Genomic DNA, 25948 nt, shown 5'->3' with positions numbered 1-25948 from the left:
CAGAATCACCCGAAGCAAGCGCAGGATACAAGGGACGGGCGATTATCCCATTACCGAGCGAGATCTCGTCTAAATATGTGGCCAGAATCAACAGTCTGATGACACTGATTCTACCCAGTGCTCACATGCTGCGTTTCTGGATGATGGAAGTTTATTTAATCATCCCATTGCACTTTCTGTAGGAGGTGAGGCTGGTTAACAATGAGTCGGTTCCACACGGCATGGAATGTAGCCTGAGCTGGTATCATTCAGATTTCACTTCCACGGCCGCGCTACGAAAGAAACTTTTGCTGCTCTTCATCATGCTCCTGCTGTGGGTCTACATCTTCTACTCTTGCGCCGGCCTCTGCGTCTCGATGCCCAGCCTGGTCTACGACTACGAGTCGGCCCGTCAGAAGTCAGCCACGGTCTCCGGAGTCGGGATCTCAGAGCTGAGATCCAAACTGCTGCTGCGAGCCCAACAACAAGCAGGTGAGACGGCGCCTGGGTTCGCTGCTGCCGCCGCCTCAGCCCAGGACGGGCTCGCCTTCAGGTCCGCTTCCAGAGACTTGCTGCAGAACGACAACAGCAACGCGATCGAGCTGACCGAGGAGAGCCCCACGGCCGTCAGCGGACACTCGCAGAAGCCGTTTGATCTTAACCTGAGCGGTTACGGAGCGAAAAAGCTCCCGCAGGCGATCATCATCGGGGTGAAGAAGGGAGGCACCCGGGCTCTGCTCGAATTTCTCCGGGTCCATCCCGACATCAGGGCCGTGGGGGCAGAGCCGCATTTCTTCGACAGACACTACGATAAGGGGATGGAGTGGTATAAGTAAGTGTTGGGGATGATATTGGCGGGTCTGCTGCTTGTTTGAGGGAGGGGGGGGTGAGGGGAGGTGATGCTCAGCACGGGCTGATCCCATCTCTGATGACTAAAAGCCGGCTCCCCATCAACCCCTGTGCGTTGAGAGACCGGCAGCGATCGCGGTACGACCAAACCCCTGTACACAAGGAACTGGCAATGAATAATTACCGCGGGGAGCTGTACGGCACAAGGGGTGGGATATAACGATCAGTTAATATTCGAGAGAGTTGGTTTAAATCTGTTTTTAATGTGTTACTTTAAACTGAAATATAATTGCGGATGTTGGGGATTCTGATTTGTTTGTGAAAGCAGGCACCGAATGCCAACGCTTTTGGAGACACATCTCCACCCAACTCCAACAGGCTGCATCTCGTTTTGAAAGTCTGCCGTCTACGAAACTCCTGTGCAAGTTATTTTCAAAAAAATAATTTTCTTTCCTTTGGTAACACCCCCAGGGAGCGACACTGTACAGCTCACATCCTCCAATAAAACATACTCAAACGCCTGAGCCCGACCTGGTTTAACAATAAATCGCACCTTTTGTTGGGCATTGAATGTGTTTTTTTAAAAAACATTTTTTAAACAGACTATTCTTCTTTTGGTTGATGTAATAAACCTACTCACTCATTCTCTCTCTCCGGATTTATGATGCATGACATTTTTATATCTCGGCTCTCTGAAGAGGGGTTTGTGTTTAATAGTTGGGAAAACGACAAGTTGACCTCTCTAATATATCAGTGTGTGTATATGTCAAGCATATGTGCGTGTATTGATTATACTGTCTCAATTTCACAAGGTTTAAAATGGGTGTAAAATGTTTTTCATTATTTTTAATTAACTTACACAGCCCGACCAGCGGAACTATTTACATTTTATCTCGAGGCGAATGGCGCCACGGTATAAGAGAAAACCAAACAATACGAAATTATAAGGTTATTGTACATTCTGTGTTACTTGTGATATGCAAAAAGGGGATTTCACGAACTGCACAATGCACCTTGAACCAATGATTAATTTATACCTTAAACCCTTTATTGCGACCAAAAAAGGGTACATTTTGGCAAACGCAGATCTGAAGTTGGAATTTGACTGCAGTACAGATGACATGTGCAATATAGTACACTGCACATGTCATCACACTGCTTACTGATAACTGCGAGTTTCGTTCAGAGTAGTAACTAACTGTTGTATTTTGAGCTTTCTTCAGTCGGAGTTTCATCCCAAGTCGTGCAGTATATTTTCCAACGGTCTCCAAATGTAAAATCACACTTTTAGTGATCACTATACATTGTGTATGGGGGATGGGGACAGAAAAGATGGTCGTTGAAATAAATTATGGTGCAAAACTCATTAGGTTAAAACTGTAGGAAGCTGAGGGCAGTGTGCTTTTATTTTTGTAGATCTCCATAGTGGGCCAGGAAAAGGGGATATTGTGTCGGTTCAAAAGGTGAAACCCAGCAGTCGTTTAGCTTAAACCCATCAAGCCAGGAAACGTCTCAGTAATACAAGCTCTGGGAATAAATCGGGATGCAGAGAAACAAGAGATTTTCCTCTTTCTCGTGAAACCTGCTGCTCTTTCTGCCCCAGCTGATGATTTCAGTGAATGCCGTATGACAGAGAGCCCTGGTTTCTATCCCTCGGACAGCAGCGAAAAATCTTCCCATAACCAATTTGCTCTCCGAGATGTTCCGTCCCCCGCCAGTTGATGGGATGTCAGAATGTTTGTGTAACTTGTGGCTGCTCTCCTCTGATTTTAAACACATGCTCCGGCACATAATGGCAACCCGGCGCCTCACCTCACCTGCGAAGCCTACCATCTGATCTCCCGATTAAAAATACAATCATTCCAGTCACGTCCGAAGATATTTTTTCGGATCCCAAATTGCGTAGAAAGTGAGACGCAACAAGAGTTAAGATCTGACGAATGAAGCTAGCCATCCATTTGCCCAGTGTAGACAATACTTAAACACTAGCCTTTAGAAGTGTCTCGGCTAATGATTTCCAATGTATTCTGATCAGATGATTGACAATAATTACTGGAAATTATGTTGTCTTCGCCGAAGACTGTTCCTTAATCCGCTTTACAACCTCTTTAAAGCTTTCCGATGACTGCATCGAGTGAACGAATGTTATAAAACAAATTAAATGTAAAATTATTTCAAAAAAAGGTGCTTTTCTCTTTTACAGCACTTGTGTTTTTGTAGATTTTTTTTATCTTCACACGTTCACTGTGTTGGTAGAGGGGGGAAGGGGTTGAAGGCGGTGAGAGATGAACCGATTGTGTAGAATAGTGTTCCTCTTTTTCTTCCATGCGTGAGTCGTCTCACAGCCCAACAAAGAGGGAAGTTCTTTTGTAGATGGGTTAGAATCTGAAAATAAAATCACAACTTCAACCTCTTGGTCGTTTTCAAAACATCAGGGAGTGTTGATTTAATTTCACTCGATGATGAAACGTCCCGTTCCTTTTATTGTTAATTCTGTCTGAAAGATTTGTTTCAATTGAGATAAGAAAACAAGGTGTCAGATCAGAGCTGGCGAGATCTCCCGAATCTGATGGGGGTTTATTCTGATCTTAAGCGCACACACAAATACATCTACTTGTCTTCTGTCTCCAAAGACGTCCAGCTTGCCTCGGGGGAAAGACTTTGATGTGGAGTTTTGTATATGATAAAATACTTCTCTGCTTGGAAGATATGGGGTTGGAGAAAGTTTCTTGTTTTAATTTCCTCCGCTTTTGAGAATGGTGCAATAAAAACGTCAAGCGTTTTATAATCCTTATTCTCAATCATTTTTCGACGTGCAATGCAACCTACCAAAAAGTCGTAGTGAATTGTATAATTTAAAAGTCGTTAAAAACCGATTGTTTTTAAATATATGGATTTATGGATTATTTATTTAATTGATCCAAAGGAAAGATTTTTTTTAAATCGTCGGAGAAAATGTAACCAGAGACGTGTCGCCTTTCAATACACGTAGTCATTCAAAGTGGAAAAATAATCTGAGCCCATAAAATCCCAAAGCGCGACTGCAAACAGCATCGGGGAACAGGGTAACTGGGATTTGTTCAGGCGGTGTTTCAAAACACTGCTTTTGTTTTACATTACAATCTCTAAACAGTGACGTGTGTGTATGATTTTTTTTGTGGTTATAATGGAGTTTACTGTCAACCACAAGCGTCACTTTTTTTAAGGATCCTCTCCATTTCTGTAAAACTATTAGAGACTTTGAATATTATAAGCAAGTTTTACATGGTAACTGGGAACAGATTCTTATTTATTCTGGCGTGTTTTACTTGGTTACAGCAGATAAACGAGTGACGCTGACCAAAAGCCCCGAATTTGTCCAAGCCGTCTATTTAAGTGTTGGAAAACTTGCTTTCTATTATTGATTTCGTGGATTGCCGCGCTCGTCTCAAACTGCGCTGTTGCAAGTCCATTAATCAACATTAACGAACAACACCAAGAGGAAAGGAAAATACATCCCAAAATGTGAGTGTCCCTCTCCCCTGTTATCAGCACTTTGTCTAAAACAATCTGCAGTGAGAGAGTCCTGGGGGAGTGTTCGACAAGTTCAGATCCCCCTGGAACCAACGTCTAATTATCAGCCATGTCACTAGATGAAAAACTCCTAGTTTTGCACCAAGGAGAGCTGGGAGTTCCTTTAAAAGGGAATTTTTAATAAGGTACAAAAGTTTAGAGGCCTCAAAAAGGTTTCTCCCATTCCAGGTACTCTTTCCCCATAAAGTACCGTACTCAATAGGGAAGCGATTTGTCTTAATATCTTAATATTCAGGGTCGCACAAAAATATCGAATACAAATCTTGAGTAGCTTCTTGAGTTAAGTAATTTCAGCTCAGATTCTAATTAACTCCCATTATTTTATCCAGTGAAAATATATAAACTGGTAAAATTGGCGGATTAATATTCAGATAACTTTCGCATTCGGATTAAATACAATTAAACAGATCCTAATGGAACAGATCCTTTTCTCCTCTTCCGCTGTTTGTGGTCGAATATCTGCACCAGTTTGGGGAACAGTAACGAAAAATTACGCTGTCGCCATTTGGACACGGTGGCTGCTCTGGGACTCGGAGCAGAGTTTTGTAGTTTGTTTCTGTTTACTGTCACAACACGAAGCAGTTGTTTTTTTCCAGACTCAGGACGGAGGCGGCAAAAGAAACAAACAAGACTCCATCTGCCAGGGGATCGCCGGCTGCTTTTTGTTTAGCTGGAAGATAATTGTAATCCAGGCCAGACTCGGCCTCAACATTAAGCGCCGGCTAATTATGACGGGGAGTGAGCTGCTAATAAGGACAAGTGGTGGTTTAGCTTTGGTGTAATTGAAGTGGAAGGGAAAAGTTGTCTAAATGTCGATTTGTAGCAACACTGTTGTTTCTTAACTTAGTTTGAATCTTGATCCCTAAAACTCGGGGTCCTCTGACCTGATGGTAGTTTAGTAACTCAGAGTATATTCAAGGATCGTATGTTTAATTTTAATTTTTGAACAGGCTGTATGTTATACATTTATAACGCTTCCTCTTGCTGTATTAGAGTTCAGTTGCCATTCAGGGAAGAGCGCTGGCATTTTACCCCAGAGAGTAATTGGATAGAGACTGTACGGGAACTGAGGCAAAGGAAACCAGTTGACATTTCTAAAATCAGAACTTTTTTAAAGCTATCGAAATTCGTAACTGACTGGAAGTTTTGCCCCTGAAAATGAGTCTGTTAAAAACATTTTTAACAATGCTTATTTTTTGTGGGGTGGGGTTGGAGGGTTGTGTTGGGGCGGGCATGAACCCTCGTCCTTTTCCAATATTAAAAATAGCTGGCGATCAAACGGTGGGAGACGAGGCAGATCCCTGACGGTATCCCGTGAGTTGCCCGGACAGATGGCCGCTTCATTCCGTGTCAGTGCTGCCACCATCAGGCTCCCGAGCTCCGGCTGCGCCACTGCAGCTTTTGAAGATTTGACATTTCACAGTCCACAAGTGGTGACCACCCCCCTCCCCTCCTTAACAAGAAGGAACTCAGAGTACAAACAAAATCCCAAGCCATCTCAGAGGATCGTGTTTTGCTGCCTCACCTGTTGGGCTCTTGAAACTCACTCTGCACAAATCTATCTGGCCATTTAAAGTGCAGGGGATAATTTTTTTCGCCCTGCTATACTAATAAATGTGATGATATAAATGTTCCAATGAAAGGCACAATACAATCTCTTCTGCAGATCAGAACTACTCTTTGTCTAGTTCAGGTTTCCAAAGCATTGAACGTCGTTGCAGCAAGTGAAACGCAACAATTCACGGAATTTGCAGTTAATCTTTAATCATTTTGTCACGGGGATTGATATAGTAATTATATAATTGGTGCATTTGTGTTTGTAAACGGACCCTGAAGGCAGGCAGTGTTGGTGGAGCCCGCTTTCTGGCTCCCTGTCATTGAGTAATGATTTGGACCATCCCGAAATATTGCATTTGTAGGAACATTCAATAAATACCGTGCCCAATGTGAACTGGATTCCTCCAACCCCCATCTCCCCAACCAAAGTTAAGTTTCAGAAAAGTTGAAACATGACGAGTTAGTACCCAGATAACTTCGCCTGTTTTAAAACCATAGCAATATAAACCCTGCTTCGGGACTAGACACGGGGGTTAGTGATATATGCCGCAAAAGTCTTTAACCCATGTTCACTGTCACCATTGGAAGGAAGAATGCTTTGCTGTTCAGGTTCCACTTCAAAGATGTGTAGAATTATTAAATAACTACCAAATGTGGATAGATTTTTTTTAAGGAAAAATGTCTTTCTTTGGGCTGGAGTTCCTTTGGTGTCCAATCATTTTGTTCTCTTTGTGGCGGCGGAGGGAGAAGAGATTAAAAGAATAACCTTTTTTTTAATTTTAGAAGCCCCCACGAGGAAGGAAGTCATCTTTCACAAGCCACATCCACTTGGTCCAACAGTTTTTTAAGGAGAGTCTGTGCCCAGTGAGTGAAGGGGGGATAATTGATAAGGCATGGCTGTGACTGTCACTTAGCATCTGGAGCAAAGGAAACAGGAAAAGAGAGAGGGGGGGGGGGGTGTTGCCTTGTTTAATTAGTAGGATCAGCTGCTATCACCGGATTGGAATCCCGTCGGTCAATAAACCCGCAAGTAGGGCTACATGCAAATTATATCATTCTTGCTGATGAACCACTAGGAGTCCATTCCTGAGGGATTAACATCCTGCCAATAATAGATGTACACGGGACCTTTCTGTACTGAAATATATATATATATATATATGACAAAAAACAACAATGTAATCTAGTTGTCTGATTAAGGACGTCGCATCAGTTTGGCTCCTGAGTTACCTGGGACAAACAGCTTGATTGGTGCCCTCAGAAAAGGAAAGGAAAATAATAATTTCAGTGAATTGGACCATTGAGTCAGCAAGGTTTCCAGTGTGCAAAATGCAGTCTCCATTATAAAATCACAGGGCCAAAGTGTTTTTTGTTTGAATCAAAGCTTACTTTTTTGTCAGTTTTGTGCTGATCAAGCTGAAGGATGCAGATTATCTTAGTTGTGTCCGTGCTCCCATTTTGGCAGACCTGGTATGTTGCCACTATATTGGTTAACAACTATGTATACTCAATTTTTTTTCATTAAAATATACTTTATTCATAAAATTTGCAGCAATACATACAATACAGTTGTCATATCACATTCCAAACGTACACAATACAGATTATACAATTTGCAGGTTAAATCAAGTACAGTTCAATGAACACATTGTACATAATTACAGTTCATGACACTCTAGGGTGCCTCATTGCATTATACTCAATACAGATTATTGATTACAGGTACATTACATCAATTTGAATTTCACATTCTGCCCAGGGTGGGGTTTCCCTGATTGCAGCCCCTCAGTATACAATGGCAGGAAGGCTCTAAATGGTTGCCTTTCCCCACAGAGCCTTTGCAGCGGCCGCAACCAGCCTCAGTGCGTCCCTGAGCACATAGTTCTGCACCTTGGAATGTGCCAGTCTGCAACACTCGGTTGAGGACAGCTCCGTGCACTGGAAGACCAGCAAGTTTCGGGCAGACCAAAGGGTGTCTTTCACCGAGTTAATGGTCCTCCAGCAGCAGTTGGTGTATGTATACTCAATACATTGTTTGTACTTAGGGACCAGGGCTCCCATTAGAGTAAGTTGTTTGTGTAGCTCCTATTTATTGTCAAGGAAGTTACAGAAGGCACATTTACATAAGTGTTTTGTAAATACAGACCAAGATAGGTGAAAGGACAACTTTTTTACACTGAACACTAGGTAGTTAGCTACCTGAATGTTTAGAAATCCATTTCCTTTTGTTTACACATAATGGGCAACAACAGATTCTTTTGCACATCAAACATTGCACTAAATGACACCATTGCAGTTTTCCATTGACCTGAATTTTATTAACTTTTTTTCTTAATTAAAACCAGTCATTACAATTTGACTATATAAGATATGGAAATGTTTCCACTGTGAGTGGCAGTGAGCTACCAAGAATTAGATGAGGTTCTCTTTATGGGAGGTACAATAATTCTAACATTGATGAAATGTATTTTCAATTTATATTGTCATATTTCAGTGCAATTAGCCTGCCTCTCAGATTATCTGCAGGTTATCGCAAAAAGCCCAGATATTGCCAGTTTAATTAGTTGTATATAAAATATCTGTACCAGGGTGGGTCTGGTGTTCGTCTTACAAGAATTGAGGGTTTCATATTTGCAGTTATCATTAATTAACCTGCCTGAACCAGTGCTCTTCTTACAAGGAGCATAACTGACAGGACATGAACTGGTTTCAAAATTATAGATAAGATGAGGACAACCAGTTGAAGAATGTAAAATTGTTTAACGAGACAGAATCATTAATTGTGGTGGATTTGTTATACGGTGCAGGGAAAGTTAATAATAAAAGCTGTACATCATTCTTATTACTGAGACAATTTGGCACAGCATTCAAAAGTTTTTCAACTGTATTGCTTTAAAGGGGCTGAAGGACATTGCATAAACTGCTCAATTGCTGCACTTTCAATGGTCTTTCGTAAAGCATGTAAGACTCGCATTTTACAGAAAATTGGGGGGAATTTGTTTCAGACAGCTGCAGCATTTCAAACAGGACTGTGCAGAATCTCTTAACGATCTTGATTATCATTAAGTAAACGTATGGATAGTGACTGGACTTAAAAGGAAATTTGTAGGCAAAGTGACTATTATGCAGAATTCATGATTCATTTGAAAACTTGTAGGGGAATTTTTCTAACTAAATGTAGTTGAACGAATCTTTCCCATGACCTCTGTTCAAATGGTAATATATCCACATCTGCCATTGGAGACTGAAGCAGCCCTTGCTTCAAGCTTTCTTTCCTCCAACTACCTGGACATTAGTATTTTTTCTCAGTGTGTCTTACAGATTAGGTTAAGACGTCAAAACTTAAGTTAATCAAGTACATCAATTGTGATCAGTACCTCACTTAACAAATTTCATGTCTATAATTAATGATCTACTGAACTATATATTGATGTTGATATGTAAAGGAAGAGGAATACACCAATTGCTATGACAAGTAACAAAGAGACTTTCAAAACCTTCAAGATCCCTTCGGCAGGTGATAAAGTGGCTATCAGTCAACTGCCTTACCATTGACAACCACTTTATCAAATGGGAAGAGACCAGTGAGATTCTGCAAGCTTTCGTGAGTACCAGAAAAATATTTGTGTAACCAAAGGCATGTGTCATTACACTATCCGCACATCAGTGACTTACTAGGTGTTTAGCAATGTTATTTTTAATTTGTTTAATGCCACTGTCCTGAATATTCCCCGAGGCAGTCACACTGAAGCTGACCTAACGTTTGAAGTTTGTAGAGTTCCAGTAAATCTGTTACTCAGAACTGCACTTAATGCTGGCTTACAGGTTCCCCCAATAATACATTTGCCTTCATGTTCACTTTGTAATTATTATAGGTGCCATGCAATGGACACTATAATTCTAACATCTTTTATATTGTAGTGAACTCCCTTCCACCTGACTTGGTTGTTGTGTGTATTGCAGTTTCTCAGTTTAGGGTTACAGTGATTGTTGTGCTTTCATACTGTATTGTGAAAATACCCTCATAACCCAGGTCATCTATGATACAAAGCTTTAAAATGGCATTTTTCTTTCCCAATAAGCTATAATGAAAATACTTCTTGTAATTATTTGAATCCCCCAAGTTTGTGAAATCTTATTGTAAAGTAGTTGATTGATGATCTCAATGCCAAATTGTTTAAACACACCAAGATGACTGGTCAGTTATTGGTGTAATTATTTTTTTGTTTACAAAATTGAGATTTGACCATCGGAAAAGGTAGTCTACAGATTTAATGACACAGTACCCTCGGTGCTGGTCTGCATAGGCTGGGATAGTATTAAAGTGCAATACTTCCAACATTCTGTTAAGTTGTCCTAGACTTCAGCCAAGTTGATGGAATTTCAATTATATTTAATTAAATTGCATTAAAATCTGCAAAGGTATAGCCACTATCTTTCAGTTGGTTTTGCAAGAATGAATCTGAATCATTTAATGATTTATTTTGCAAGAGACACCATAGAACAAGATAAATGCATCAGTAAGTTTTATTTTGACTAACTGTTTTAGTTTGAGACTTTTATCTTTATCCTTTTATTTCACCTTTAATCTTTATTTTTATGATCTCGTTCCTCTCAGGATAGCATAGCATTTCCTTATTAACTACCTGCAGTAGTATTATCTTAGCATGCATCTTGAAAACTGGTGCAAGGCTGGAGCAAAGATTCTCTCCTCTTGCAATTAGCAGGAGCATTGAAGGAATGGCTTCACAGATGTTGCAATCTACACTGTTGAATTTGGAACTGTTTAGTAATAATACAAAATGGCATTATCTTCCATTTTACTGTTAATGTATAAGGTCTGTTTCTTTAATAATACACAGCTAATCGTAAGTCTAAGGATCTTTTTGGGTTAGAAAAATCATTGTTTCTGCCCATTTTTTTTGTCTTTCTTGCACTCCCAACACTGAAGAGTTTTTAAAAATGTTGCTGCAGTTTTTGACCCTGATTGTTTCCCTGGTTTGCAGGCTCTTGACCCAAATGCCTCATTAGCCTTACATTCTGGATTTTTTAATGGACAACTGGACCAGCAGCACTCTGGGAAGGGTCAGGCTAATATCCTGTAGTTTAAAGAACAAAGTAACCAAACCTTGGTTTTTGTTAGTTGCTTGACTGCCACCTCCTCTGCTCTGAACAGACTTTAAGGCTAGACAGATTTTATGTTAGGTTACACATCGCTTCTCTGCCTTCGGAAATAACTTTGCATTAAAAAGCATTGAGGGGTTGCAGCATGCCAAAGCACCCACCCTTTCTGATAGTTTGTTGGAAGCATGTTGAGTGCATCTAGTTAAAGAAACAATTAGTCTCTTGTTTTGGAACTTTGGTTTGCAGAATAAACTTAATCACTTTTTTAAAAAAATGTAAATTATAGAAGGATTCTACTGGAACAGACTCATTTGAAATCTGTCACACTGAGATTAACAATTAGAAACCCAAGTTTAGGATCCTTTGTAGAACATGAAGTTGGACATTTTTCGAGTTTCAATCTATTGAGTTTTTTTGAAATTGAAGACATAGATGTACAGAGGGGCTGAAGTATGGAACTGGCTGCTGTTTATAAAACATTTTGTCATCTTCTTCATATCTTTCTCTTTTTTTTTCCATAAGATTAACTTTTATATTTGTAAAATCACAGATAGGAGATATTGAGAATCGTTGTACTTTACTTTTCTCCCCTTTCTTTTCAGCACAGCTCTGCAACACAACTTTGCGTAAAGTTTGTAAACTTGAATGATTTGCTCAGCTTATCAAGTTAATATAGCTCGAAGAGCTGTGATCTCGAACCATAAAATGTGCTCGTTTAAAGTTTTATGTAATTAGGCCACTGTGAGGCAAAGGACAATGGATTTCCTTAGAAAATGTTCAGCACTTTCTACTAAGAGTGTAATTAAGTCTGAAGGCGATGGAGGAACTAGTGTTGTATAAATAAAACACTTTCCTCTGTGCATTAAAAGATTACTTTCTCTCCTGTATTCTTTTGTGACCATTATCCCAACAGGCTCTACCTAAGCACCATAAAAACAGTAGGTAGCAGCAGAATCACATGGCCACCCCTGCCAGCCAATCCCGTTCCAACTCCTTAACTGGACACAATGCCTGGAGTGGCCTCTTCACAGCAGTGAAATTACTTCTGCTACACAAACTCCTTTCATCTCTCAGTGAGAAGCAGTGGATTGTTTTCATTCTGAATTACAGAGACTAATTGTAAGGGGGACATGGGGAGAGGGGAGGGGTGAGGCTACTGGGGTGGCCTGGCCCCTGCCGGCCACCACTGAATGTGGCCACAACAGTTGGGAAAACATGGCTGAGCGAGATAGGAATCTCCTGCTGAAGGCGGAAACAAAAGCGATTCAGTCCAACAGGAACTTCATGTCAAGCACCCATGTCGGCAGAAAGCCTTCCACACATGGTGTACCAGCAATTATTGTTCATGATCATTCAAACAGCCCCCCTCATCAAACTTCTTTCTATGCATATTTCTTCTTCCTTATTAAGGTTTGCTTTCCCCTGTAGCTGAAGTCAGCTGTATCAAAAGAAGCCAGTTGATCTGTAGGTCTAATGGACAGCAATAAATCTCTTTTTTTGTTTTGGACCAAATGAAAAGGTTATTTTATGGGTTTCTAATTTGGATGTTGGACACTTATCTTAACAATGTGCAGCCCTGCATTGATGTTTATTTGCAAAATTAAGGATGGAGAGAAAAAACATCGAGGGCAAAGAATACAGCCAGGACCAAACTACTTTCATTACCCTTATATCAATTATTAACTCTTAATGCTCCAGTGACTCATCTATCCATCAAGAAGCAAAGACTTGGCATAAATAGTTCCTTTTATTCTACCAGGAAACTGATGTATGTTAATGTTGGCTGTAAAGTTATAATAGTATCTGACACCTCGAGGGCTTCTTCCCATGTAGATCCTTGGGTGATAAAGTAATTTATGTGAAGATTGATGTTTCTCCAGTAAAATGCTGCTATGCAGTTTTAATTTATGGATGACCAGGGTTCCTATAAACCATGGGGATAATTAGTTCCCTCCAATTTTGTGGCAGCAATAGTTCTCAAATATCTGACATACGTTAATGAATAGTTCAATTTTTCTCCCCCATGAAATACTGTGGTCACTGTTTTAATCAGCTGCAGATGAGAAGGCTTTAATTGTGTGGTTTTACTAATATATGTTGGTAGTGTAATGGCTTATTTGGTTTATGATACATTTAAAAAGACATTCATCATCGAGTACTAACTATTCTACATTGGAAATATGATAGGCCATTAATGTTTGCCTTAGTAGCTCGTTTCAGTGTGTCTCCAATGGACTCCGAAATGATGCCCCCTAACATGCGGCAGACAATTGTGCAATTATTTAAATAGAAACATTCTGCTTTAATTGGTTGCTTCTCCATGGTGATGTCAGCCAAGCAAAGGAACAGTAGCAGAGAATAATCTTAGTTATTCTTGTTAAAACAGCAGAACCTGAATGTCAACACTCCCTCCGACTGTGATACTCGCACGGTTTGGCCACAGTTAAAACCTCCCACAGTCTTGTAATATTTCTCCCACTTTCCAAGCATGAGAAACAATTGCTGAGACAATCTGGGACGTAACTGAATCAGTCTACACATGTGGAAGATTTTACATGGGCCTAGTGACTTCCAAAACTCCAGCTTGATGTGGAAATTGCAACGCCTTAGGGTAAGAAACCTACGGGAAGAGAAGGGGAAAAAAATAGAACAGCTGTGACATTCTTACCAAAAATGATCGAGTACAAATTGTTTTATCTGCTGCCATCTTTAAAATCATGACATCATATCTTTCATTACTAGTCACGGGTCAGTATTGAATAAATGCACATTACTGAACCATGGTGCAATGCCTTAAGCACCTCCCACTTAATGGGATGAATGCGTTGGCATGCATGAAATATGGGGAATGCAAAAGCAAAATACCATTTTTAATTGTCTTGACAATCTATTGGAATTCCTGTTCAAAATATAGTGGCCAAGAAATTTGTGCAGCACTGGAAACTGGCACGAAATAGACATGGTACGGGCGCCTGAAGAAGTGGCCTTAGGTTCACTAGAAATTGGGCATCGCGCCTCATCTCCGGAAAACCAATGGGCCACGGACACCAATCGGGGGGGGGTGGTCCCATTGTGGCTCCTGGTTAGGGCCTTGGGAAATTCGGCCGGTTATGACCCTGAGCTGGCCCACAGGTAACTTCTGGGGTGGGGTGGGGGAAGAAAACCGGAGGAGGTGAGCCCGGGCTAGCAGCAGTTTGCAATATTTTTGTGGAGCCAGAAGAAGCACTCCTTCTCCTCCTGGCTTCACAGAAATGAAAGAATAAAGATTTTACTTAGCTTTTTGAGGTTGGCCTCCTCCAGTCCCTTTAAGGAACGCTGGTTACGCTCCTGTAGACCTGAAAAGAACTGTGCTCTGCCAAGTTAATGACTAATTTGGAATGGGGTCTTAAAACAAGTGTTTGGACACTGTTTTGTATATTCAAGGTGTCTAATGTCTGTTTGAGGTGGGCACCTTGGATACAGGTGATGCTGACTTCAAATTTGGGGTGTAGCTGGGGACACCAAATAAGAACAACGGGACAATGCTCCCTAGCTGTGTGTATTTGCTAATGTGGTTTACTCACATCTACTGGAGTGAATTCTGCAACTCTTTCCTCTCCTATCCATTCCCAAAATAATCCAGGCTGCGATCAAGAAAGTTGAAACCCTCTGAGGCACAGCATCTCTAAAGTAATAGTGTATGAAAGGAGATAATTAACTCTCGAAAGTTGGACGGCAAAAATACTTTGACTATTTTTGTGATCATATAATACAGCAGGAGGAAGACAGACTCTTGGTTTGAATGTGACTGTTCAGACTTCATTACGAATGTACATGGCTGCATTTACAACGGCTATGGCACCCAAAGTGTTAATGGGCCATAAATGGAAATGGTATCCTGAGATTCACCACTCGCAACAGTTAGTTACAGTTAGCAGATACAGAAGAAAATAAGAACTGTGACAATATTAAGGAGGCTTTCAAGACATGAAATGGATAGTAGTCAGTGCCTTGGAACTGTACAATTGTGATTAGTTATTGATATGAAAACTATATGGATCTAATCCATTCCTTTTTGACCAACAGCAAAAGCAGTAAATGCAAGAAGATTGCACAGGAGGTACCTGTGTGAACAGCCACCAACGATTCTAATAAACCTTGTAATGTAATAGCAGCAACTGGTGCCCAGGTTCCAGAATGGTGCCAAGTTCTGCTCTGGATGCACTAGAGTTACAATTCCTATTTTGGGCTGGTTGTACTGGTGCATTAGAATTTAAAATACTAAGGGACAGATAATGCATCGGGCAATGATGAGGTTATGCCACACGTGGCACTGTGTGATGAATTATAAGGTACACAGTCTACAATACAAGTTTTATTAGTTGGAAGCCCACAAACAAGCATTTTGTTCTGTTTTTCTTGCCAAGCCTGGACTGGGTTGGCATCGTTCTACTATATATTGGAATCAGGTGGCAGCCAAGTTCAGATCTATTCATTTGAGCAGGGTCCTGTTAAAAGCTGCTAAGTACACAGTAGGAATTATTTTAAATTGTGAATTTTTCAGTCCAGTTAGTTATTTGACATTTACTGTACAACATTCTTCGGAGAGAAAATGGTGACAACACCTTTAAAATCACAGGGGAGTCAATCAGTTACCTTTTGAAATTCATTTTCAGAAAAAATATCAAATCAAACCACTTGGGAAACGGGAAGAAATTGCTAAAGTGATGGAAGCTTACTTGAAGTTCTTAGTTAAGTGCAGGCCAAAGCAAAAATAGTGGATTTATTGAAGTTGACCAATTAGTGGTAGTCCTGTTTTTTTCAAAGTGCGCAATGTATTATAGGATGACCCATAAATTAACACAATAATGTGATGAGTTCACGCACATCACAGCTTGAACAGTATATTTTAGAAAGCAGAAGCGCTTGTAGCTGGCTCCATGTGACAGACGACAAACCGCCACCCTACACTGTTTGCTGCACAGTTCGGAGCAGCTAGGTTGTGCTTTTTGCAGATTGAATTTCGATTCCAAAAGTGTAGCATGACCAGCATATTGCAGCCTCTCGGTGGGCAGGGCGCACCCGCTGAGAGACTTATCAGGTGCTATAAATGTAACCTTTTTTTAAAAGTGTGTTAAGAGCTTCGTTCTGACGGAGGCCCCAAACTGCTGTTACTTTGATATGCTCCCGTTTTTCTTCAGCGATAAGATAGTCAGTAACAGGTTACTAACACCTCTGGCAAACAATCAAGATAAATAGATTAATCACCTCACCTTTAAAAGCCTGCTAAGTGGGCATTGCCAATTAACACACAAACACAGCCTTTTGGTTGCAGTAATGAATGGCCTGGACTATAATTTTCCTCCATTTGCTGATTTTATCGTAAAAGTAGGTGTAGCATAAACCTGTGAACACCATTTTATACTTGTGCCTACATTTTCCCTAAAATTTCATTGAGGAACATATATCCTAAATGTTTTTATTTCAGCCCATTTTCTCCTTATGTGAAGCTCCTTGTCACATTGCATTCTTCAGTTGGGGGATGGTGAGAAGAGAGACATGTTTGTACAATAGGCGTCTCTGTCAGCACCCTTTGCACAGCACATGGTGTAATTTTCTAGTACATGAGACACCCAAAGCAGTTATTTCACCCTCCTTTCCCTTAGGAAGGTTACATAACTGCCATATGGCACTCCATCTAGCAGCCTGGGCAAGAACGGACAACACTGTTGTGATATTCTCCTCACGAATGCTTCAGTGGGTTCAAGTCATGTTATGAAATACTGCGGGGCTCATCACTGTGTTAAAGTAGAATATCCTTTCCAGTAGTGAATGGAGTATGGATTTCTGAACTCTATTACAAGTAGATTGTGACCGAGCCCTCCAGCGATGCATTGATGTAAAAACTGCTGAAACTTTCATTTAAGCACGTTGATTTGAGAAAATGGCGTATCGATGTTTATAATACAGCTGTTTGCGTCAACAAACAGACAATGGTTTACTTGACATTTTTAGACCTCAATAAATGCTGCTTAGTTTCTGGAATCCCTCAAAGGCTTTGCAAAAATGTCAGTAAATCACCAGCCTAGAAGAGAGGAATTCTTATTGGACCTTCTTGAAATTTTAAGGAATTATGTTTACTTTACCTTTGAATAGAAATGTAAAAATCCCAACTCATTGTGCTCACTCTTGTTTATTGAATGGAATCCATCCAGCGACCATAGTTCTAAGAAATGCCAAGTAAATTCAAGTAATAATCAATCTGTGCCTGGTACCATGTACTAGAGCAGCAGTGCACTGAGTGGTGGGGCACAGGTGTGTGCCAGAGGTTTTTCCAACATGCTTGGCTCCAAATCAGTTCTCTCACCTCATGGAGACAACCAGGTATTTCTCCTACAGGGAGGGAGGCAAATTCACTATGTTCTCACAATAGTCCTCCTCTGTTTACATGATGCTGCCATGCTCAGTCAAGCCCCATTGGAACTTGGAGACTAGTTAATGGAGACTATTATTAAAAGAGGGTGAATGTGCTTCTGTGGTTTTAACATTTAAGTGGAGGCCATGTGGAAGCTGATGTGATCCATGAATAGGTGGGTTCCTAATGCTGTTGCCTCTCTAGAATTCCTCTGCTTTGCCATCAACTGTGGGAGTACTGTGTGTGTGTAGTCTAATGCACTTACTTAATATCAAAGTATATAAATGAAAAGCACAGGTGTTCCTAGGTTTGACAGGACTGTACAAGTTGAGCACACCAGGATGTAGAAAGGCTAATCTGCCTTAATTAAATTTATACAGTAGTTCGTCACAAGATATTCATCTATTGCAGATGTTGCCTAAAACAAGCTATGACATGTCCTATCATTTTTTTATATAGCCCATGCCTTATGACTGGAAAGTTTGACTGCTCATCTGTACATTACCATCTTTCAGTACAAACCATATGTAAGCAAGAGAAATCTCCCTTTGTAATCTGCCATTTGACATCAACTATTTAGAGCATAATTTAATGAAGCAAGTTTGCTATTAACAAGCATTTAATTTAATTCAAAAGTTCAATTTTTCTAACTGATGGAAGGCTGGGTGTCCAGGACAGCGACGTTCTAAGGCAGCAGAATAGTTTCTCATAACTGATTTGCCTTAAAGCAAAATGTTGTTGTAAATCCATTAAGTGACACCTCATAAATTTAAATTTTTAATAATACCTTTAAAGAAAAGTGATAAACATAAATTCCAATTGGGAAAAAAAAATGAATGCCTGTAGTCCTGTTTTACTGGTTTCTCAAGCGAGACCAGTAATATTCTCATACACTGATAGTGTAATGCTTTAAATGATTTCAAGGATTAGGGTTAAAAATAAGAGTCCAGATGAAGCTGGCTTTAATGTTAGTTTGGGGATGGAGAGCTAGGTTTTTGTTTGGGTACTGGTTTAAACCACCACGACGAGATAAAACAGAAGATTTTTTTAGGGTATGGTTGTGGGTAAAATGTCTTGAGAGCTTTGATGTTTATTCCCAACTAACCGTATAAAACAATCAATGATGTAATGACTTCATTGTATTGCCAATACCTGACACGTTTATAATTTACATCAAAGCCATGCTATAAAAGTTTGTATCACAAATAGTGTACACATTAGAAACTTTCTGTAATGATCAATATGGCAGCAGTGTTCAGTTTTGCAGCAGGTTATTCATGACATGAACCTTCCTGAAAATTGTTCAGAACTTGAACCACCCTGAAAGGTCCACCTGTTATGGTGTTTTTCCTTCCTTATAAAAACAAGGTCCTAATTGCAGTGTGCTCTTTGACCCATTGAATAATATACCTGATTCATTTTTAATGGCTTACAGCCATTTAAAATAACCGAGCACTGACTCTAAACAAGCCCAAAGTTAGCTAGTGGGTTAAGAATTCTATTTTTCTTTCCTTAACATTTTTAATGTTTAAAGGTCCAACGAAATGGATTGGCTGTAAAACCATAGATCAAAACTTTCTGTTCAGATTAAAGCTGTGATCACATGTCTATGTTCAGAGAAACTTGCTTTGCTTTAGTCAACCTCTTCATTTAAATGAACCTTTGTTTGACACTGATCTTGAAGACTGTCTTTTGATGTTCAGTTGGTTTAGGCACACCTTCAAAGCGTTAGTGCATCTTTTTAAAATCCTGAATGGTGCATGCCACTTATTAAGTATAGGATGAGGCTCCTCTACCTAGCAATTGTTGATAGAACCAGGTATACTAGTCCAGAATAAAAGAGACCGGTGAAGTCTGCTGCTCACTTCCTGTAGAAGGCCTTTTAGCTTTGTCTGCTGGAGTTGAAAAGTAAATGGAAAAAATAAAAGACGTGAAAGCAGCTCCGAAGTCGTGTGAAAGAACATCTGTTTGTTGATGAAATCTCTGAATTCCTATACCTTATAAATCATATTGATGCAGTCTTTCTTTTTATCTAATGGTGAATCAGGCTTCTTAGTCTTTTGTTGCTTTCAAACCATTGAAATCACAAGCAAGCATATTATTGACCACACACTTTTTTCCTACATTTTACACAATCATTTAACATGGGTTGATGTAGGTGTTCAGAATGATAAATTGAAACGACCATTGTGCCTAAAATGAATCCTACCCAAATTTATCGCATGATGATTCTTTTTAATGTTCAAGCCATTGCCAGAACTCCTGCTTCTAGTGATGCATGTGAACATTTGCTTCCCCAGCAACAAAGGGTAATATGAGAGGATGTCCTATTCCATGCTCAGCACATATGGCATCTACTCCATAATATTGTACTGGGAGCCGTACAAAAATGTTTTGTGGTTTTATTGATGAGTCAACTGTAAACAATATGTATTCTCTGGTTGTGCTACGCTGAGGAATATTATGCTGAAGCAGTTAATATATTTGATGTTTGCTGTAGATGACGTGTGAATATTCCTGTATTTTGTCCTGCTGCTTTTCAGACTTCAGTCTTGGTCAGATTGTTAAACTTCATTAAGATAATAAAGGTTATAAAATATAATTTATTCTTAAGTTATATGAGCTGCTTAGTGCCACACCAAGTCAGAAGGCCCAAGTTATGCTGTCAACTCCACATCTCTTAAGGGTGAGCTCACTGGTGCTAAAATGCCGGATCATTTTTAATGTCACAGAAGAACCATTGGAAACTCTCTTGAAGCTTTGCTCGACACTGTTTGGAATTATACTGCACCTTTGCAACATTTGATTTGGATGACTTCACACCCGAATTATGTCACAAATTTTGTTTTGATGCAAAACTGAAACTCCTTCACATCAATGCAAATTGAGTAACATAACCAACCTACATGTGAAGTGACGTGCTAAGGATCTATACTATGATTGTGTCAGAGGGCTGTGAATTAAGTTGTATATTTGGATAAGACCCTTCCTTTAAACAGTCCTGTTCAAGCAAGCCTTCAGCATTTAAACATCTAAGGGAGTGTTTTATGGCATCTTAGATGGAATATAAACATAGTGAATTTGTAGGGTGGAGATGAAGCATTAAAAGAGATCAGTAAATCTGTTTTAATGCAGGGCTCTGAATCTGAATTCCAATACTTCAAATAGCCGATCACAGGGTTTGAATTTGAGAAAGATTAATGGATGTTCTTGTATAGAGTAGTGCTGTGACCCGAGAAATCAGTAAATAAACTTGGAATAAGTTTCTTTATAGTGACTGTCGATTATGTATTTTTCCAAAGTTGATGGGAAAAATATTCAATGCCTCCTGATCCTAAGCACTACATTACCAAACACTTCCTCTTTATTCCTGTTTGCATGAAATGTTCCACAGTTTTTAAAATAATGCTCAGAACACTAAATACAGTTAATCCATGGCCAATTTCTACTAATTTCATTTTTGTACACAGTATCTAGTTCAGCTTGAATTACTGAACTAAATGGACCATGCTACAAAGATTTGCCAATTTTTATCTGCAGTTCATTGAGATATTATCCAAGCAGAACATTTCTTAGTGATCTACCGTTTGCTAAAGTTCAGCTATCTTTATTTAGTGCAATATCAAAGAGTTTTTATTCCTGTCAAGAATGACATTTATACCAATCAAAAGTTCCAAGAATCTAAAATATGACTGACTGGTGGAAATGTGCAGACTGGACTCCCACTGCTTTGTTCTAACTTTGTCCCTAGGAGTACTACAATCTGTCAGGCTCGGCAGTTTTTTTTTACATTAATTCACTGGTTAGCATTTTCTTTAAGTGAGTGAGCCAGTGAGTATCTGTCCATAACACTCATGCAGAATGTGGGCAGTAGATTCCTGCCAAAGCAGAAGATTTGTTACACTTGGATTTAAAAAAAATCAAACATCTGCAAATCTCCTACTATCCTGTTGACAATAGTCAATGAATTTCCCTTCAAGAAACGTTAGCAGATTAGCGCAGAGCCCCTCTGTGCAGACAAAAACTCCAGTAAAGGCGATAGTGTCAAGGATTGGATTATAAAATGGCCACCTGCTATTGATACCTTTTTGTCTATCCTTGTTCCTTTTCTCTAATATATTGCTCATTTTATATCAAGTCTTGAACTTTGCATTTTATTTCTCCCAAACTTTGTCTTAATGTGGAATGATAATCTTACTTCCAAGTACTGTAGTTAATATACAAAGTAGGCCAATCTGCTCTTAGACTAAGACAGGTCTTTACAGGTATTAGTAGAAAAGCTGTTGTTTTTTTTCCAATTAAATTGTAAAGATTTTTCTAGAAAGTTACTAATAATGTGTGATGCCTAAATATAACTGTTAGGAATTTAACAAAGCCAATGCAGTTTGTGCAATAGTATAAGCCTGACTATTGCATTGGAACCTATGTTCCAATTGTTGCATTCAAAAGTAATTCTTTTTTAGATGTGTTATATAAACTTGGGGGAAGAATGAAGTACAGTCTATTAATTCAAAGTTGATTAATTCAAATCCTGACCGTTACAGTTTCTTTAGTGCTAAATTCCCACTTTGCTGTGTTCACATTGTTTAATTCAAATGATTGAATAATTTTGGTATAGTGTTTTTTGATTTAACAGGGATGGTGTGCATTTTCTGAATTACCATTCGACTTAATAATTGAATCATGTGCACTTGGCAATTTGCTGAAGTTCAGCTGCAAGAAACTTGCATGTTTAGCATATCTCTACTATATCAATCGCCTTTCCAATATACAGAAATTCTGATCCAAATGAACTTTACAGTATCAGGATATGGGCAACGCTGGCAAAGCCACATTTATCGCCTATCACTAGTTGCCCTGAGAAGGTTGTGGTGGGCCTTCTTCTTGAACCGCTGTGGTCCTTGCGCTGGTCATGATGGTTTTAGGTAGGGAATTCTAGGTTTTTGACCTAGAAACAATGAAGGAGACTGGCCCTGAATTTCCATGGAGTCCTTCCACTGTAATTTTGGTGGAAGATTAATGGAAATCTTGGAGAAACGGTGTAAAATGACACTTTTAGCCACTCGTCCCATTTCCCTGGGAGGTTCCAGTGATCTGCCATCAGAGAACCCCTATGGAAATTCCAAGCATGTACGTCCAAGTTCCCCTCCAAGTCGCACACAACACTAGAGTTGATGGTATTACTGTTATTTGGCTGCATTTGTACTTATCAGTGGTAGAGGCCATGGGGCTGGCAGAAGGCGGTTACAGGTTGTGTTTTATGGGATGTACATATATTCTACATAATTTCATTTGCTATCTTTTTTCTGATGGTTTTATGACTCTCCTTTACTTTCGATCTTATTCCTCAGGCAGTTTTCTTCACCAAAGTATGTTTCTTTTTACTTAGGGATCTGATGCCTAAAACACTGGATGGACAAATCACCATGGAGAAAACTCCCAGTTACTTTGTTACCAAGGAGGCAGCTGCCCGAATCTATGCAATGACCAAGGAAGCCAAGCTAATCGTGGTGGTTCGGGACCCTGTCACTCGGGCTATTTCTGACTACACGCAAACTCTCTCGAAAAAACCCGATATCCCCAGTTTTGAGAGCTTGACCTTCAAAAACAGGACTACAGGCCTGATTGACACCTCATGGAGTGCTATTCAAATTGGCATCTACGCCAAGCACCTGGAGAATTGGCTTCAGTACTTCCCAATGCACCAGATTCTGTTTGTGAGTGGGGAGAGGCTGATCAGCGACCCAGCGGGAGAACTAGGCAAGGTGCAAGACTTTCTGGGTCTGAAGAGAATCATCACAGACAAACATTTCTACTTTAACCAGACCAAGGGCTTCCCTTGCTTGAAGAAGCCAGAGGGCAGCAGCAAGCCCCATTGCCTGGGCAAAACAAAAGGCAGAACCCATCCCAATATTGACCCAGAGGTGGTTCAGAGGCTGAGAGACTTCTACCGGCCTTTCAACATGAAATTTTACCAAATGACGGGGCAGAACTTTGGCTGGGACTAAGGTCAATTTAACCTCATGTAATTATGATAAAGACATGTGAATTTATTGCTATATATATATGTAACTTGTACAGAAATCTATTTTATAATAATTTATTTTTAATTCTTAAGCAATTAATTCACTAAGCTGCCTAACCACATTGTACACTGTATATAGATCAGCCCATATCTTCTAACATTCCACAGTTTTTAATTGCGTTGCTCATTGATGGTGCTGTCATTCATCTATTAAGATTTAATATCCAAAAGTACAACTTTTTGTTACGGGTATTCAGTGTTCATAAGGTCTAACTGTAGGGCATTTGATTCCTTGCCAGTCTACATTGGTTTCATACAGAAAGCTCTCGCTGTAAAAGTCCATCAAGAAAGCAAAAAGTGGTCACCTGGTACAAGTCAGGACAGAAACTGCACATGGCTGTTGAATATAAAAAAATCTTGTTTGCCCATCAACAACAAGAAGGGGAAAGAAAATGAATCCACTGCCATACCTTGTCTAAATCACTAGTTGTAACAACTGTGTCCAAGGCCTGTAATGAACAGATAATTACCAGTATCATGCTGCTTGAGTCCTTTGGTTTGTCTTCACTCTTTAAGGTCACAAAGACCATGTTCTGTTCATTTTACTGCATGAATTGCAGTAGATTAATCTGTCATTCTGTGGAGCTTGAGTAAACTGAGAGCCCCAAACTGATTCCAAACATGCCAGAACAGCCTTCCCACCGCCCCCCCCCCCCCACCACCCTCCACAACTTGGGGCTAAATTTTGAAAGGCGTTCATTTGTTTCCCCTATTGTAATTACACATTCGTTTCATTAATTACAATCAGTTGGGTTGTGACCTGTAGACGGAAAACTCTCCTCATCCCTTTGATCCTAATCACCACGTCCCTGTTGCAGGAAGATAATTTTGGTCATTTGATAATGAGCAGCGGTGAAACTGCCATAAATGCCTTTATGATTATTGCAAAAAAAAGAGTTGTCCAGCCCTCTCACTGGCCAGCTCTGGTCTTACAGACACTCAGTGTAACATCTATTTGTGGTGTTTGTGTAGTTAACTTGATGTTTCTACTCTTTTTTACAAAGATGTTGATTGAATTCTAAAATGTGATATGGTTGTAAAATAAGAGGAAGAAATGAAGCCGTCAGTTCAAAATGAAACACATCCCATTGCTGCCTGAAGCAATTTGTTCAAATCCAAATATTGATCTGTGCCAGTGAAAAGGCTGGAAATCTTGTGAAAGTGATTGCAAAACAACACGGAATACTTTGGCAACTGGTAATAGAGATCTTTTCAGGCTCGAACTTTGGCTCAAATTGTGTTTGTACTTTTTATAAGTGGAGAAATTTAAATTGGAAGGATAGCCTGTACATGAACATTATTTGTTGCATGTTCCTTTGGGCTGTGGTTATTTTCAAACCTTCACTGGATCCTAGTACCTTGTTTGGGTCCTGAGCAAGAAATTGAAACCACAAGGACCACGATGATGAGATCTGCAACAATGTTATTCAAACCCATTTCTCTGTTGTGCTATGGACAATATGCTGCCTTTTTTTCAAAAAAAAGGTGAATTTCAATCCATATGTCTGTTATTTAGGCTACAACCACACCAATCTATTAAGATTAGATAGAATTTTTGTTAATGAACAAAGCACAATTTTTCACATTTATTTTTTATTTTATTTTTAAGATTCTGACTTTGTATGCTATCCTGTTTTAACCCATAGATTCAGATCTTCTTTATCTTTCAAAGTCACTCTCGCTTTTAAAAGCAGAAAATCTTGTCCCAAATGCCACCTTCCTGTGACAAAGATTGTTCTTATACAAAATGGAAGCTATCTGTAACATGCTATGATGTCGAATGCACTGAGGCAGCAGCAAAGTGCTTTATATAGCAGTTTTGCCATTTAAATGAATTACACATCTGTTTAGTTCTGCCCGATGCGTAATATCACAGCATATCCAATCCATTGTCTTCCGAAGGGTAAATTTATACCTTGAAATGGTGGTTAGCTATCAGTTTGTAATAATAAATATGTGGCTGAGTTTTATTCAGCCTGCATTCAAAAGTACGGATATTAGCAAATTTCTTCTGATAATATTGTACTTTAGAATAGTTAATGTGTAAAAAAAATGTAAATCAAGTATTTTGTGGTATGTACAACAGAAAATTAATTTTACACAGATAAAAATGTTTCTTTCTAGGAAATTGAATAAAAGCATACTGTTTCTTGTTTTGAAGAAACAAATAAAATATATTTTACCAAACTGATGGTCTTTCCTTTTTCTGAATATGAAACATTTGTTTGTAGCCTTAATAACTGGGTAGCTCTTTACCTCTCACATAAAAGGGATGTAAAATTATTTGATAGTTGGTTTTATTGTTCCTACATTTTATTGCATGCTGCCTCTATTTGAAGGAAGAAAAACTTGAATAAATCCAACTAGAAATCCAATTTATTTAAAAT

The 25948-nt window shown here is 39.4% G+C and overlaps 1 protein-coding gene across 1 annotated transcript; it reads left to right on the top strand.

Moving 5' to 3' along the window:
* LOC137341217 (heparan sulfate glucosamine 3-O-sulfotransferase 3B1-like) lies at positions 1-25748 on the top strand. Its single transcript, XM_068004282.1, has 2 exons — positions 1-811; positions 22866-25748. Exons 1-2 carry the CDS (start codon positions 222-224, stop codon positions 23482-23484), a joined length of 1209 nt encoding a protein of 402 aa, XP_067860383.1. The 5' UTR covers positions 1-221; the 3' UTR covers positions 23485-25748.
* The last annotated feature ends 200 nt before the right edge of the window (positions 25749-25948 follow it).

The sequence above is a fragment of the Heptranchias perlo genome, chromosome 23 (genome assembly GCF_035084215.1).
Source record: "Heptranchias perlo isolate sHepPer1 chromosome 23, sHepPer1.hap1, whole genome shotgun sequence".
NCBI lineage: Eukaryota > Metazoa > Chordata > Chondrichthyes > Hexanchiformes > Hexanchidae > Heptranchias > Heptranchias perlo.
Note: the sequence above shows the minus strand (reverse complement) of the source record. Positions and strands in the feature narration are given on the sequence as shown.